The sequence below is a fragment of the Lissotriton helveticus genome, chromosome 3_2, assembly GCF_964261635.1.
Source record: "Lissotriton helveticus chromosome 3_2, aLisHel1.1, whole genome shotgun sequence".
In the NCBI taxonomy this organism is placed as follows: domain Eukaryota; kingdom Metazoa; phylum Chordata; class Amphibia; order Caudata; family Salamandridae; genus Lissotriton; species Lissotriton helveticus.
In genome coordinates this window covers 134,691,346-134,708,178 of record NC_136062.1, presented here as the reverse complement: position 1 = coordinate 134,708,178, position 16,833 = coordinate 134,691,346, and the positions used below count along the sequence as shown (strand labels likewise).

General features: G+C 42.7%; 1 protein-coding gene across 5 annotated transcripts in view; it reads left to right on the top strand.

Annotated features, from left to right (window-relative positions):
• The window catches only part of TJP1 (tight junction protein 1), a 736,246-nt gene that overhangs the window by 201,471 nt on the left and 517,942 nt on the right, over window positions 1-16,833 (top strand). For all 5 annotated transcript variants that reach the window (XM_078684928.1, XM_078684927.1, XM_078684925.1 and 2 more), the window contains exon 4: window positions 11,381-11,483. In XM_078684928.1, the coding sequence (XP_078541054.1) occupies window positions 11,381-11,483 (103 nt within the window). The remainder of the gene's footprint in view (window positions 1-11,380; window positions 11,484-16,833) is intronic.

Genomic DNA, 16,833 nt, shown 5'->3' with positions numbered 1-16,833 from the left:
AACAAATTTTGTATATAAAAGAAATATACAGAGTATAAATTCATGCAGTTAAACATGTCCTCAAAGTAACAAATTTACGGACCTTGAATTGTAAGCTAAATGTTTAACGCATCAGGTGTTTTACCAAGAAGAAAATGGGAAGAGTAGAATAACGAACAAAAGTACACAGCGACTTACAAATGCAATCTTGTTCTGTATACCAAATGAATCCAACTTCAAGTAGTATGACACTTATCGATGAATCGAAATCCTTTTCAGGAATAATGAAAAGCTGAAGGACGCAAAGATACACATCTCACTATGTGCACAACAGAAATTACATAGATTTGTCAGCTCTATTTTCATATTTAAACGACCCTCGATCAAAACCTACCTCAAAAATTGATTCCTGTGTACTCAAATGCGGTTACAGGTGAATATAAGATGTACTGCAGGGTTCTAGTTAAAACTCCATAGGAAAAAAATCTGTAAAGAATATAATAAAGACTTATATAAAACTAAAGACAATCAATAATTGAACAAGTAACATAAATAAAAATAAGAAATAATACCTAATTATAAAAACAAGCGCGCCTCGCCTCCACCGTTTTTAGGTTTCTAGTGTGTACGTAACGATCAAGGATATATTGATCAATGCTGAGGAACGAAATAAGATTCATTTTAGAGTCGGTCAAGTGTTATAACCAATACTTCCTCAAAAAGGAATACACCAAAATGTCTAATGCGGACGTACCGATATAGAAGAACATACCTCAGAGGAAATTGTTATTCGTCCTAACTAAAAGTAGCCCCATCCATATGATGAAAGATGAAGCGCACACAAACCAATCCTACAAAATTAAAATTAAACTAAGTATTATAAAACTGCCCAAACAATCTAAAAATTGCGATAATGATTAGCCTTCGGACATAAGGAATCTGAAGTAAGTGAAACACTGATGGAACGTACTTGCAAATAAAAAGCGGAGCAACGTGGGGAGGCATTGTCATTTACAATAGCTCAAAATCTCGTAATTGCGAGACCTATTGCATTGCAAATGCTCGTTTACAAATGAATCACTAGAAATTAGGTTTCACAAAACTGTATCATTTGCAAATCACCAAGTAATGTGCCTTGATTTGTTTTGATTGTATTAAAATCAGTTTCCATAATATTTGAGAAAATACAAAAAAGTGTTCCATTTATTCTTTTCTAGCTGCTGATATATTTGAATAATTTGTTCAGTTCAATTACAGGTATTCAAATGTTTCTGTGTATTAGAAAAAAAATGACATCAAACAGCCAGCTTTTCCTTTCACCTGTACCCCAGCAAGATTGCCGATAGTTCATTTTAGAAAATCTTTTAACTTTGGATTCAAAGAAGGAAAAGTAAACACCAATCTTCATGTTAAAAGCATAAGCAGCAATTTGACCTAAGACATAACCTGACATTTGACCTCTCACCTTTGAACACACAGCAGTTGTGACAGCACTCACTACACCCGTACTTCCAGTGCCTATGTTTATAGGCCCTATAAAAAGCAGTGGTTGCTTCTGGAGTGAGGGCCTGAGCCAATTAGCGCCGAGACGCCTTAGGGTATTCGTAGCGCTCTACAAATGTCAAAAATAAAATAAATAAATAAATAAATAATAAAATAAATCAGGCTTTTTTCAATACTCAAATACAGCATGGCTCTCAGAGCAGCGCATGCGCTACTCAGGCTCGACCTAGTATCCTAGACATAAGGACAATTATCAATGGTGAGTGTTTCCGGCACTAGTTTGCTGCAGACTTGTAATCTAACAGACAGCACAGTAGTCTGGCTGTCAGTTAGAGTTTAAGGCTGCAGCCGCAATTTTGCGCTGTAATACACTCGTCATTGACTGTTGAGGTGCCTCACTGACACGCTCCACTCAAAGCCTGACCCCAGCTGCCACTAGGAGTACCAGTACTCTCCTAGCACAAGGAGAAGTTTGGTACTACAGGGGAGAACTCTGAGAAGTGCCGGTACTGATTACCGGTGAAAACCGTCCCATTTAAAGCACTGACTCAGTGTGGTAGAGCTTGGTTGGGAGGATGTAATACGTGCAGGCCTCTGGGGAGAGTTTTTGTGTCTTAATGGAATGACTAGAGTGGTGTCTATCCTGGCTGAGTCGTAGTTTTTAGGTGTGTGATGGGTGACAGATAGGGGCGCGTAGTTTGTATTAGCTGTCTGCTACTCTGTAAAAGTTGCTCTCTATTTTTAAGTGTTGGAATTTGGACGAACTAGTTTTCTGCGACATGTCATTAGACATTTTTATTTAGGTTTGGTAGTAAAGAGTGCACAGCAAATTGTGCTAGTTTACAATAGCCACATGTATGTCGAAGCGTGAGAAATCAGTGCAATCTGGCCTGTACGTCATGCGTAGAGGAGGTAGGTTGTGCTGTGATACAGCTCTCATCAGTTTGTGTTGCAAATAGAACATATTTAGTTGTCCTATCGCAAACCTCCACCAAAAACTGGATATGTTAATATCTCGGTGTAATGTTATCAACTTCTGGAGTCACGCAGTAGAATGTGCTGTGATGTCCGGGGTTTGGGCCCTAATATATGCTTTCCATTGCAGTACTCGTGAACCGGTTTACATCTGAATCAGGAGAGTAGACACATCCTTTTCCAGTATAAAAAACGAATCCTTGTTTTATCTTACGTCCCTTCCTTCAAAGAAAGCAAAGGATATGAGATGACGGTACGAAATTATTACTGAAAACCCGAGCTACCTGTGAGAACGTAGGTACTTGACAAAATGAAGAGGTGGAGATCCGCATTAGGTGAAAGCCGGTAGCTTTATTAGGAAGAAAGAATCCCATCCAACATCCCAGTCAGGAGGCAGCCAGCAACTGCCAGTCCCTTAAAATGACAACTTTCCATCACCTGAGCCCAGCTCTCCTGTGACATCACGGAGTTCCAGGCACAGGCAAAGAAACCAAGGGCAACATGTAGAATACCACACTACCGCAACATGAAGTACTCCCTAGGCAGCAAAATACATATAACCCCAACTGTATTTGTAATGAAGCGAGGGAGTCAGTGAGTTCCACAATACATATGAGTGTTCCTTATGACATAGACAATAGCCATTAACATACATGACTCTAAGTTCAATAGTAAACACAAAGGTAGGATACCACATGTATCCTTTAGACAAAACAAAAAAAACAATGAATCCAAAATACAATCATCAAACTTCTTGGGTACTTTGGTAATTCTCTTTTCCAATATGCGATCATCATGAACAGAAGAATCAGCAATTTCTTCTACTTACCTTTCCACAGTAGATTCAGTCTGGTGAATATCAGAATTAGAAATAGTTTCATTCACAGTGGCACCTTGGTCAGTAAGACATTCATTGCTCCTTTTAGATGCACACCCAGTATCCTTCGCATCCAACCACACATCCACTTCTCCACTCTTTTCAAGAAAACTTTCCTGCCCTGGTCTAAGAACCACAATGGAACTTTTTTCCCACCAACTCTTATCCTTTAACAAAACCGCAGATTCAGACACCCTTTCCACTTAGAATGGAAGAGTAAGTTTAGACGAACCCTTGCGGCTGAAAGAAGGTTTAACAACACGTACCCAATCACCAATTTACACCTTCTTACCCTTGGTCTTGTTGCAGAGATCATGATGGGACTAGCCACGAATGTGTGATTCAGTAATATTGTTCCTGACCTTGGAAATGCAAGATTGCAAGCTAGTCTCCTGACATTTCTTCTTGAAAAAAGGTGTTAATGCCGACTTGACCTGCCTACCCCTCATCAAAAAGTATGGAGACACTCCAGTGCATGCATTCGGAGTTATGTGGTAACTCCAGATTTTCTCTTTAAGAAATTCAAAGACATCAAGATTGCTTTCCAAAGCTGCTTGGATGCCTTCTTTTATGAAACAGTTGGCACCTTTCACTTGGCCGTTGGCCCTGGGAGAATTTAACATAGCCCTTTCAGATCGCACTCCAAACTTCCTTAAAAAATGTAACATTTTGATTGAAACAAATTGCACCCCATTGTCAGACATAAGAGTAACAGGCGCTCCTTCAATGCTGAATTTATGTTCTAAAAACAATATGACTTCATCAGGTACAGGGAGTTCTACAAAGGTGTAATAGATCCATTTGGAGAAATTGTCAATGATGACAATCAAAAATCTCCTCTGTCTGCCCAAACACTCATATGGACCCAATGGAAATTTTCTCCCAAGGTCCGGCAGGAGCATCTTGAACAGACGGAGGTTCTGTAGACATTTCCAGTGCTTGTCAGATTTGACACACACTGAACAATTATCAACCCAATGCTCAACAGAAGCATCAATGCTCAACAAAGAAATTGCTTAAACTTCATTACTGGTGGCCCAGTAGTGAAGTTTAAGCAATTTCTTTGTTCCAGATACACCTGGATGTCCAGAATGAGCCAACTGAATAAGTTTATTTCTGACACCAGCAGGTGGTACAAATAAGTCTTGTCTCAATAGAATGTTAGTCTCAACTCGGATTTCATTAGCAACATGTGCAAAGCCCTGTAAGAAAGTGTCTAAGTTCTTGCAAGGTGGCCAACCGTTGGCCACAAAATGTTTGACCCTAGGTAAAATAGCATCTGCATCAAGAAATTCATTCCACTTCTTTTCAGACACTACAAAATTACAAGAATCCACCACATCCAACATGGCCACAACACACTCATGCTGGTCAGTGACTTCACTTTCTCCTACGGTGGAATTCTGGACAGACAATCCGCAGTAACATTTTTCCCACCAGGAATGTGCTGGATTTCAAAGTTAAACTCCTGTAATCTGGCAATGAGCCTCACTAATCTAGAAGAAGCATTTCCATTGTACTAAGGTGAATGGCCGCCCCCCCAGGAAGTTTTTTAGCTTTTCCAACGGCCCACACGCAAGCCAAAGCCTCTTTTTCGATAGTGATGTAATGCTTTTCAGCACCCCGAATGGCCCTGGAAATGAAGGTTACAACCCTCTCTTTGCCCTCTGCAATTTGTGTAAACACAGCACCTAGCCCTACAGCACTGGCATCCACTGTTACATAGGACTTTCCTTCTGAGTTAAAGGTATCAAGACCGGGTGCCTCAGCTATCATTTTCTTAACATTGTTGAAGGACTCATCATGAATGGATGTCCAATCAAATGGAGCTCCTTTTTAGGTCTCGGCTAGCGTAGGCTGCGCACATGCGCAGTCTCGCTGGTGAGATTTTATGTTTCATAGTAGCAAGGGTAAACCCCGCCCCTCTTCTCCATTGGCTGGCTTCCTAAACGGCGGCCAGCCATTGGAGAAGAGGTCCCAGTGACGATCTAAGCCCCGTCTTTTTCGGATTGGGGGTGTGTTTTTTTAGTTTTGTTCTACCTAGTGACGTTCTCACTTAAAAACACGCCCCCAGTCTGAAAAGGACGGGGTTTAAAATGTCACTGGGACCTGGTAGTGAGGGTAAACCCCGCCCCTCTCGCCTCCTGGAGTTGTTTTGTAAAAAGATTTAGATGACGCAGAGTGGACGTTTGCTTACTTGTATACGTTCCTCTCTGCCATTTTAGTCACAATTGTAGCTGTTTATCGGATCATGGGCATCCCTTAACGTGCCTGGGGCTTGGATCAGCAGCGATCGTTTCCGGGGTTCCTGGAAACCGAGGAGAGGGTGTTGAAATAGGAGGAGCAGGCGAGAGTGGTGCCATTTACTCTACGGCCAAGCAAGGTTCTAGATGCCTTTGCAGTTTGCGCGATGCGTCCTCTGAGACCAAGCTTGGCCTTTACATGCCAGGGGTTGGGGATCGGCAGCGCTGCAGAAGGTGCGAGTCGCCATTACGCATCGTCTCATGTAAAGCGCATTACACCTGGTAATGTACGAGCTATATAAAATCGTATAAATAAATACGAGATGGCCCTAAATTGGCTACAAAACCGGGCCATTTTAATTTGCCTCACCTAGGCTTTTAAATGTGTGGCTTGTGGCAGTGGAAAGGTTTTGAGAGGTACTTTGTGTAAAGCAGGTAGGGGGGCAGTTTAATTGTGACAGCGGCCGCTAGCCGTTACCTAATTCTATGTTGTACCGTTGTTTGTTTTCCCTAGAGCTTTAAGAAGAACCTTCCCAGAATGGACTGCTAGTGCAATCGTTGCAGGCACCATGTTCTTTCCCTGCGTCTCCGTGCTATAGCTCGGATGCCTGTTTTGCTTTTCCTCTAGTGGGCGGGGCCTCTGCTCGGCTTTGTGCTCTGGCTCCGCTCAATGGCTTCCTCTCGCTGTGCTGTGTGACTTGTGCTGCTAGACAAAAAACTCATGAAGCTCCTCTGCCACATAAGCCTGGCCGCGCTTTTCCTGGGTTCGTGCAAGCCGCGACGGGGTCTGGTGCACACTGTCCCCAATCACAGTTTGCCGATCACGATACTCGTACCTGCACCCCCAGTTCAAAGGCAGAAGATCTTGCAGGATCTCCACGTCCTTGAGCAGGCCGCTCCGCACTCGTTGCCTGGTTGCCACAGGAAAACTAGTCACAGCGTTGCACGATGTCCAGTCTGTCGGTGACCGCCACTGGCTTCCTCAAGGTCGAGGACCGGTTCCTGTGGGTTCAGAGCTATTTCCTTTGCCGTCCACCACTGTCCTGCCCGGGCTGGTTTGCTTCCTCATCGCTCAGCGCCGTACTTCCTCCTTCCAGATGCTCCTTCTGGCTTCTCTAGCAGCAGGGTGCAGCGACTCCAATGCGATTCTGGCAGCAACGAGGTGATTCCAATAAGATGAGGGTTTCTATGTCCCAACAAGAACCTAGCATCCCTTTTTGACCCCCGCCCTGCCACTTGCCTCTCTGCTCCGATTGGGTGGCTAGCTGCTTGTTTGGGGCACCCAATCCGCAGCACCCCCCTTTACTTTTTGCGGAGGCGTTTGACACAGGACCCTATTGGGTCCGGCTACACCTACCTGGCCAGTGTTTCCATAATGCACTTCTAATATGGTGTCCAGAATTCATGTAAAAAGTCTGAACAAATCAGCAGACTCTGCTGTTTGCTATTTAAAGCAGTGCCGGACTACGAAAGACGTTTTCTAGGGGTTCTGAGGCAGTCATTGGTTACCATGCGTGCAGTAACCTCTGTCCGTGGTACTGTCTCTCCATGGTGTCCCACAGTACTGGCGCTCTCAAGTGCGTAGCTGAGTGACTCCCCTTTAGCATTTCATTTACTCATGCGTTCAGAGCAGTAGTAAGAGTGTCATTTATTAGTACCATTAGGCTGGCTCTGTCTGTCTGTGTGGCTCTGTGTGTGTGTGTGTGTGTGGCTGTGTGTGTGTGTGTGTGTGTGTGGCTGTGTGTGTGTGGCTGTGTGTGTGTGTGTGTGTGTGTGTGTGTGGCTGTGTGTGTGTGTGTGTGTGGCTGTGTGTGTGGCTCTGTGTGTGTGTGTGGCTCTGTGTGTGTGTGTGGCTCTGTGTGTGTGTGTGGCTCTGTGTGTGTGTGTGTGTGTGGCTCTGTGTGTGTGTGTGTGTGTGTGGCTCTGTGTGTGTGTGTGTGGCTCTGTGTGTGTGTGTGTGGCTCTGTGTGTGTGTGTGGCTCTGTGTGTGTGTGTGTGTGGCTGTGTGTGTGTGTATGGCTCTGTGTGTGTGTGTGTGTGTGTGTGGCTCTGTGTGTGTGTGTGTGTGTGTGGCTCTGTGTGTGTGTGTGTGTGTGTGTGGCTCTGTGTGTGTGTGGCTCTGTGTGTGTGTGGCTCTGTGTGTGTGTGGCTCTGTGTGTGTGTGGCTCTGTGTGTGTGTGGCTCTGTGTGTGTGTGTGGCTCTGTGTGTGTGGCTCTGTGTGTGTGGCTCTATCTGTCTGTGTGTGTGTGTGTGTGTGTGTGTGGCTCTGTGTGTGTGGCTCTGTCTGTGTGTGCCTGGTTCTGTCTGTGCTGTCTGTGTGGCTCTGTGTGTGGCTCTGTCTGTGTGTGTGTGTGTGGCTCTGTCTGTGTGTGTGTGTGTGTGTGTGGCTCTGTGTGTGTGTGTGTGTGGCTCTGTGTGTGTGTGTGTGGCTCTGTGTGTGTGTGTGTGGCTCTGTGTGTGTGTGGCTCTGTGCGTGTGTGGCTCTGTCTGTGTGGCTCTGTCTGTGTGGCTCTGTCTGTGTGGCTCTGTCTGTGTGGCTCTGTCTGTGTGGCTCTGTCTGTGTGGCTCTGTCTGTGTGGCTCTGTCTGTATGGCTCTGCCTGTGTGGCTGTGTGTGTGTGGGTGTGGGTGTGTGGGTGTGTGTGTGTGGGTGTGTGGCTGTGTGTGGCTGTGTGTGTGGCTGTGGCTGTGTGGCTGTGTGTGTGTGGCTGTGTGTGTGTGACTGTGTGTGTGTGACTGTGTGTGTGTGGCTATGTGTGTGTGTGTGTGGCTATGTCTGTGTGTGTGTCTGGCTATGTCTGTGTGTGTGTCTGGCTATGTCTGTGTGTGTGTCTGGCTATGTCTGTGTGTGTGTCTGGCTATGTCTGTCTGTGTGTGTGTGTGTGGCTCTGTGTTTGTGTGTGTGTGGCTCTGTGTGTGGCTCTGTGTGTGTGTGTGTGTGGCTCTGTGTGTGGCTCTGTGTGTGTGTGTGGCTGTGTGTGTTTGGCTTTGTGTGTGTGTCTGTGTGTGTGTGTGTGGCTCTGTGTGGGTGCAAATGCAATAGGTCACGCATTTGCGAGAGATTAAGCTCTTGGCATTGTAAATGACAATGCCATTTATTTGTTTTAAAAACAAAAATAATGTCATGAGCAATGCCAATAGCTCTAACTTTAACAAAGACGAGACCATTGCATTGTAAATGCTTGTTTCAAAAGTTGTCTCAGAGGCCCCACAACAAGATCATAACCCTTTACAAACCTGGCATGATATTCCCCTAAACCTAAAAAGGACCGCAAAGAGTCCTTATCATGAGGTTTGCTAGCCTTCTCTAAAGTATTAATAAGACCCTCCTTTGGAAAAATGCCATCACAAGTGATTCTGTTTCCCAGATAATCAATTTCTTCAACTAGAAATTGACCCTTATCCTTTGGTCATCCCTCTACTTTCTAAATTTTTTGAAACCGTATCAAGAATGGTATTGTGTTGATCAGAGGTCTTGGCATAAATTAGAATGTCGTCTTGGAAGGCCTAGACACCACATAGGCCTTGAAATAAACTCTCAATTAGTTTTTGGAACACGCTGGCCGCTGAGGCCAGCCCAAACAGCATTCTAAGAAACCTGTAAAGGTCACACGGTGTGTTTAATGCAGTCAAATCTTTGGAAGAATCATCAAGAGCTATCTGTTGATAATCAGATTTCTAGTCTATTATTGAAAAATACTTCGCACCATTCACAGTTGCCAAAAGCTCTTGTATAGGAGGTAAGGGGTAAGTATCAACAACAATATTTGTGATCAAGGATTTGAGATCCACACATAACCTCAAATCATGATTTTTCTTAAGGGCAATCACTGTAGCAGAAACCCATTCAGAGCTATCGGTGGACTCTGGTACCTTCAGAACACAAAGCATCTAAATAGGATTTCAACTTTTGACGAATGCCCAGAGGAACCATGCCCACTTTATGTTGTATAGGTACAGCCCCTTTTTTAAGTTTGATCTTGTGCGTGCAACCCTTAACTTGTCCAACTTTATTTTGGAAAATGGATTGATGCTTCTGTAAAATATGATCCACATGAGATTTATCCATGGAAACACTCTTGATTACAACATCCCTCAATTGAATGGGATGATAAGAGCCTGGACAGAGAATGACACCCAAGTTACCTAAATCATACCAACCTATTATGTTCTTGCCATTAATAGCAACATATATCTTGGTGATAATTTCACAACCTTCAAATTCTAGGGTGTCCTCAAAAAAGCCCAGCATGCTAATATCAAAATTGCCAAAGGCGTTAGGATTAATATCTGTTTCATCGGGTCCATATGAGTGTTTGGGCAGACAGAGGAGATTTTTGATTGTCATCATTGACAATTTCTCCAAATGGATCTAATACACCTTTGTAGAACACCCTGTAACTGATGAAGTCATATTGTTTTTAGAACATATATTCAGCCTTGAAGGAGCGCCTGTTACTCTTATGTCTGACAATGGGGTGCAATTTGTTTCAATCAAAATGTTAAATTATTTAAGGAAGTTTGGAGTGCGATCTGAAAGGGCTCCATTATATTCTCCCATGGCCAAGTCGAAAGGGCCAACCGTTTCATAAAAGAAGGCATCCAAGCAGCTTTGGAAAGCAATCTTGATGTCTTTGAATTTCTTAAAGAGAAAATCTGGAGTTACCACATAACCCAGAATGCATGCACTGTTGTGTCTACATACTCTTTGATGAGGGGTAGGCAGGTCAAGTCTGTGTTAACACCTTTTTTCAAGAAGTGTCAGGAGACTAGCTTGCAATCTTGCATATCCAAGGTCAGGAACAATATTACTGAATCACACATTCGTGGCAAGTCCTATCATGATCTCTGCAACAACCAAGGGTAAGAAGGGGGAAGTTGTTGATTGAGTACGTTTTGTTAAACCTTCTTTTAGCCGCAAGGGTTCGTCTAAATTTACTATGCCCTTCCAAGTGGGAAGGGTGTCTGAATCTGCGGTTTTGTTAAAGGATAAGGGTTGGTGGAACCAAAGTTCCATTGTGGTTCTTAGACCAGGGCAGGAACGTTTTGTTGAAAAGAGTGAAGAAGTGGATGCGTCTTTGGATGAGAAGGATACTGGGTGTGCATCTAAAAGGAGCAATGAATGTCTTCCTGACCAAGGTCCCACTGTGAATGAAACTATTTCTAATTCTGATAAGCACCAGACACTGAATCTACTGTGGAAAAGTTAGTAGAAGAGATTTACTGATTCTTTTGTTCATCATAATTGCATATTGGAAAAGCGTAGTACCAGAGTACCTAAGAAGTTATATTTTGGATTAATTGCTTTTTTTGTTTTGTTAAAAGGATACATGTGATCTCAAACGGTAACGATCCTCTGATGAGAATGCAAAATACTTAAGGGCACAGTGGGTCAGCACTAGCACCTCGTCGCCATTGTAATGAAGCAAGGGAATCTGAGAATATACAAAAAGATGTTTATTCAATTGCCATAAAAGGACCCGCTGGTGCAAGAGCCAAGGCGTCCAGCCAAGGCAAACTCCAACAGCTTCTGATAGTATTCAAACCTAAGCTCTTGCATCAGTGAGTTCCACATTACATATTAGTGTTCCATATGACATAGACAATAGCCATTAACATACATGACTCTAAGTTCAATAGTAAACACAAAGGTAGGATAGCACATTATTGTATTTGTAAAAGCTTGTTAACGGGGGGGTTTATGTGAAGGTTGGTGAAGAACAAACCTACACCACCAACTTATATGTGAAAATCATCAGTGGCTCTTTCTGCAGAATGCATGATGATTTATTTCTGTTTTTAGGGAAAATGACCGTGTTGCAATGGTCAATGCTGTGTCTATGGACAACGTGGAGCATGCTTTCGCTGTTCAGCAGCTTCGGAAAAGTGGAAAAAATGCCAAAATTGTGAGTACTTTTTAAAAACATTTTTTTAGAAATCATTGCAGTTTCAGTTATAACACGTTTCGGGAGTGTTTACGATGAGTCTGTAATATTGAATATTCCATGTTAAATTCAACTCACTTGCACAGGATACCCTATAGCCCATTCTAGAGAGGAATGGGCTGCTACTGCAGAAATATATTGAATTTCATGGTTGAGATCTCCTAAAGTGCAACTTTTTGAGCTCTGCACTCATAGCTACTGTGCAGACAGACTCCAGGGGACACGCACACATCAGGCTATTCCCTTAAAAGTGCAACTTTTTTTTCTACCCGTCCACTGTATCATCCATAATGAATGCGCTACTGTTGCAACTGTATTGTACGATGTTATGAATCAAGATCAAAGGTAACATGACCAACATATATTAAGGTTAGAAGGGACTGAATGTCCAGTATATCCCCAGAAACACCTAATCTCTGTATCTCAGTCAATAACGTTAATAAGCAAATATTTGTTCACCTAGGTTCACTATAATTTTTCAGTAAGCAGGTGGCTAAGCTGTGCTTGAAAGTGTGGATTGAGTTCTTTATTCTCTTTGCACCAAATGGTTTACTTTTTTATTTTTTTATTTTTTAACCCTTGTCTACAGACCGCTTTGGCTGTCTTATTTGCGCAAGACCTCTTGTGGACCACACCAAAAGCTTACAATGGGCTTCAACTCTCCCATTGCTTACTATTGTTAGGCTTTATTTTCACTCTTTTGCGTGATTCTTATTTGATGGCTTCCCTTTCTGTTCTTGTGTTTTTCCTCCCCCGGAGCATCAGCTCCTTAACATTCCTTTTGAATGGGTAACTTGTATCCTTCTACTGCCATCTTCTGCTGGACCACTCCACTAAGTACTTCAGAGCAAAGAATTATTATTATTATTTTTTTTTTTACACCTGTCTAAGTGATAACCACCAAATATCAAACAAGGTCAGTCCACATACAACCCCTTCAGGTACTCTGCATGAACTCGAAAGACCCCTACTGACATCGCCACAGCATGAAAAGACTTGACTCCCTAATTGTATTAATGATCTCTTGGTTACTTACCTGGAGTCTTTCTCAGAGAAGCTCCGCATAATATTTATGATGTAATCCAAATGAAGTCCGCGCCGATTCGAATGCGCGTAGGGTTACAGCAGGCGGTCATCTCGGCAGCATTGGTTCAAATACCTTACCCAATTTATTTTTAAATTATGCACACTTACAATTAAATTGACGGTCTTGTAGATCTCTGAAAGCAGAGTCCTCTCGTGTGACGTGACTTTTTCCTGTTTCCCAGTTTATGTTCATGAAATGTGACGCCAGTAGCTCTGTGTTCCTTTGACACAGACACACACGCTGCCAGATAATGTAATTTAGGCACTGCTGATCCCGTTAATTAAGTGAAGAGAGCTAGCCAAATCAGTTGTACGCTGTCTGTCCAGGTGGTAAAGGACACTTGTGGGGCTAGCGAGGGCGTTCTTTTTCTTCCAGTTTCAAGCTTCTTTACCTCAAGTTTCCTTAGTAGTTTCCAGTAGTACAGTTCATCCTCATTTTCTTTCAAATTTCAAGTATCTTCACCTCAAGTACACATAATCTTTAAGAACATGTAGGTTTTCTTTCCAAATCATCGCCATTGATGTAATTCAAAAGAAGTCTAGGGGTAGCCATGAGGTATGTTGTAAGTAAGAGGTTTATTAACCTTAGTGACAGGTCAGGTTTAGATGGTAAGTAGAAGATATAAAGTTGAGCCCCTTCCAGAGCAGCATCCTTGCTGCTGAGCCCACACACTCCACTTGTCTCTCTCTCCACTCCACCAGGCACTCCAGGATTCCACTACCTCATCAAGCATTCTAACATTCCACACATACATCACATTCATACTGGCTGAGCAGGAGGGAATGGGTAACCAGGGAAAGGATACATGATAGGAAATCAAGTTATAACAGTACAGCACTTTCTTCTTTTTTTCCCATCTGGATAATATAGAATCTAAACTGGCCTACTTTTTACCTAGTAGTGGTCATTTTTCATCCCAAACAGGCAGCATTAGTAACAAATCTAACAGGCAGGATGCCATGCCTAAAGCATATGTTACTCCCCCGGTGGAATGCTCGCCAACCAATGCTTCCCCTGCCTCTTGTATTCTGTTAGCTGCTCCAGTCCAATTGAGTAACAATCTTACATCAGTTAGACATAACGCAGGTCCCTCATTTTCCATAGTACCTGGTTTTCTTCACTTCGTGAAGGGAGCCGAGGTTAAAACTATACCAGTGCAGCCACCTGACCAACTTCAGGTTATCTCTCCTGATGCCTGCCCGTATGTTGCTGTTTTGTTGGGTGTACCTTCGCTAAGATACAACCAGCGTGAATCTTATGAAAAACTCTTTAACAAAACCCTAGATTGACTGGTTCGACATAGAAGCAGGCCTCTCTCCCATGCAGAAGACATCCTGTATGTAAGGAGATGTTCTTGGATGGGCCAAACCTTTAAGATCAACAACGAGACTGCATTGTGGCCAATTTTAGAACCCCAAATGTGGTACATAATTTAATTTTTAACTAAAGGCGTAGCATTTTACCTAGCAGTTTTAATACTCAGGTCGGCTTGGCTATTTTTATAGACCACCTCCTTTTTCATTGCGGCAGTCATGTAATGTTTCATGTGTTCAGCAAACTTGTGCACCGGATATGCATACGTCTACTTATCGCAAGCTTGACAAACCATGTTCACTTAATCCCCAGTGCTTATTTAGTACCTCCTCCATTAATTTTTCAATCTATGCTCAGGCCACACGACATATACCACGGGCCTCGTGTGCTGTACCCGTATCCAATAGGTGTGACCCACTCTCTTACTTGAACTGACATGCAGGCTTTTATTCTTGCCACACAGTACAGATCTCTTTCTATATTAAGTTGGAATGTGGCAGGCCTAAAATGGAATAATAACAGTGAATGGATGTCAAAGTACAACATAATTGCATTACTGCCGCACAGCATATTGAGGGTTATGCCTGTTAACTCTTGTGACAGCATAAGCCCTGTCCAGACTGGACTATGGCCATGCCCTTTATGTGGGCAGCAATTACTTAAGCTGCAACGTCTTCAAAATGCTGCGGTCAGACTGCTGCTGGATATATCTAAATCCGAGCCAATCTCCTATGGACTGAGAACGTTACACTGGCTCTCAGTTGAAAAAAAGGATAAAATTTAACTCTCAATGCCTAGCATTTAAGGCATTGATCGCTGTGGGTCCCTAAATACCTGAGCTTAAACTCACCCAGATGGCTAGCCATCTGGGTGAGTTTAAGTTTAAAGGTGGAGGTATTACAGGTCAGTTCTGGGTCACCCGCTTTTTTAGCGATATTAATTCTTATTCCGAAGACAAACATAGTTTTTTATTTGATACATTTTTATAACAATGATTTTGTTAAATGAATGAAGTGTCTTGTAAAGTGCTACAAAAGCCCGTAGGCGTCTTGGCGCTGTGCGAAACAAGGATGAGGCGATCAGAATCCTACATTTTAATAACTATAGTGTCATTGATTAAAAGGTGAGGATTTGAGCTGTTTTCTGAAGACAAGAAGTGATGGTGCTGTTTTCAGTTCGAACGGAAGACAGTTCCATTGTAGAGCCATCGATCTGAAAAAGCTTCTTTCACCCCATGAGGCTCGCTTAAAAGGCGCAACTTTTATGAATCTTGCTGCACCAGAACAAAGGGTTCTGCCAGGGATATTCCTTTCAAGGTTTTTCTTCAGAGAAGTACACTGTCTTGTAGACTAGGCAAAGTACCTTGGAGATGATACAATGACTAAATGGGAGCCAATGAACTTGCCTAATGGCTGATTTAGCTGAGTGAAATGTTGGGATCTTAATTAAGAACGTGCACCGACATTCTGAAGGGTTTGTAATTTCTTTAGTGGAACCTTTGGTAGTACTACATACAGACCATTGTAATAGTCTAGTCGTGTTAGCACTAAAGCAATGACTACACTTTTCAAGATCCACGGGTACAATTATTTCCATTTTCCTCACTCTAAGTGCATAAAAGGAGGTGGAGGTAACCTTTGTATTTTAAATCCCTGTCCATCAAAATCTCTAAATATTTTACTTTCGAAATTAGTTTTGGGAGAGTTCCTAGTCTGGACGGCCACCAGTCTGGAGACCAGATGGACATATAATTGCCAAACAGGATGACCAGTCGATTCACTTGTTGACCACACTCATACAATTTCTGAATATTCTACCAGAATTGCTTATGCTTATTGCAAGGAAAACTATAATTTTTGTCTCATTGGTGTATGACGCCAATGACAAGCCAAAAGATTTTATCGAGGTGGCAAGCGGTTAAACATAAAGATTAAACAGAGTAGGAGATAAAGATGATCCCTGAGGGACCCCTCAAAGTAAAAAATATGGGTCTGAATTAAATTCGCCCAGCAACACCAGTTGTCAGTGTCCAGTAAGAAAGGCTTTTGATAGGGTTAGAGCCACGTCGTCTATCCCGAAATCCTGCATATGGTCAACCAATATCTCATGGGTAACCAAATCGAAAACTGATGATAAATCCAACAGGATGAGGACTGCACTACTGCCTCTATCCAAGGATGCTCTAATTTCCTCTGTGGCTTTAATCAGAGCAGTTTCGGTACCTTGATTTTGCCGGAAGCAAACACTATTTGCACACACGTTACTAAAAGCGGTAATCAAAACGCTAAAAAGCACTTACCCAAGTACCAATATAATAATAACAGGGGACTTTAACATGAACTTGATCCAAGGACAAGAGTGCAATCTACCGAGTTTCATAGGGCCAAGACAGGGAAATCGAAGCAGACAATGGGTAAGAAATGTTCAGCAAAATTGGACGACCTTTTTTTACATACGTTAAATGGTAGAGTCCCCTTGGACAGTCCAGCAGCATTCACGAGGGTCACAAGTAAAACACGTTCAACAATCGATTTTACGCTAGCAGATTCTGATCTATTCCCTTATATAACAGATTTTCAAATACAGGACTGAGTTGAAAGCGATCATTACCATCATACCTTCACATTAACCATCACTCCAATTGGGTCAGAGCAGGCTAAGCCTCTCACACTAACAACAAAACTCTACAACCTAAAACGGCTAATCTGGGCTAAAAAAACATCGACAAAATAATGGAGACATGCTGGTCATTGCTAACACCTTCAGACGCAGATCTTGTTCGAGAAATTACAGGGTTCTGGGAGTCTTTTACAATTCACATTAATAACAAATTTAAAACTAATTACAGAGATCATAAAACTCCTAGAACTGGAGGGGGGCCATGGTACATGCCAAAAATTCGGGCAAAAA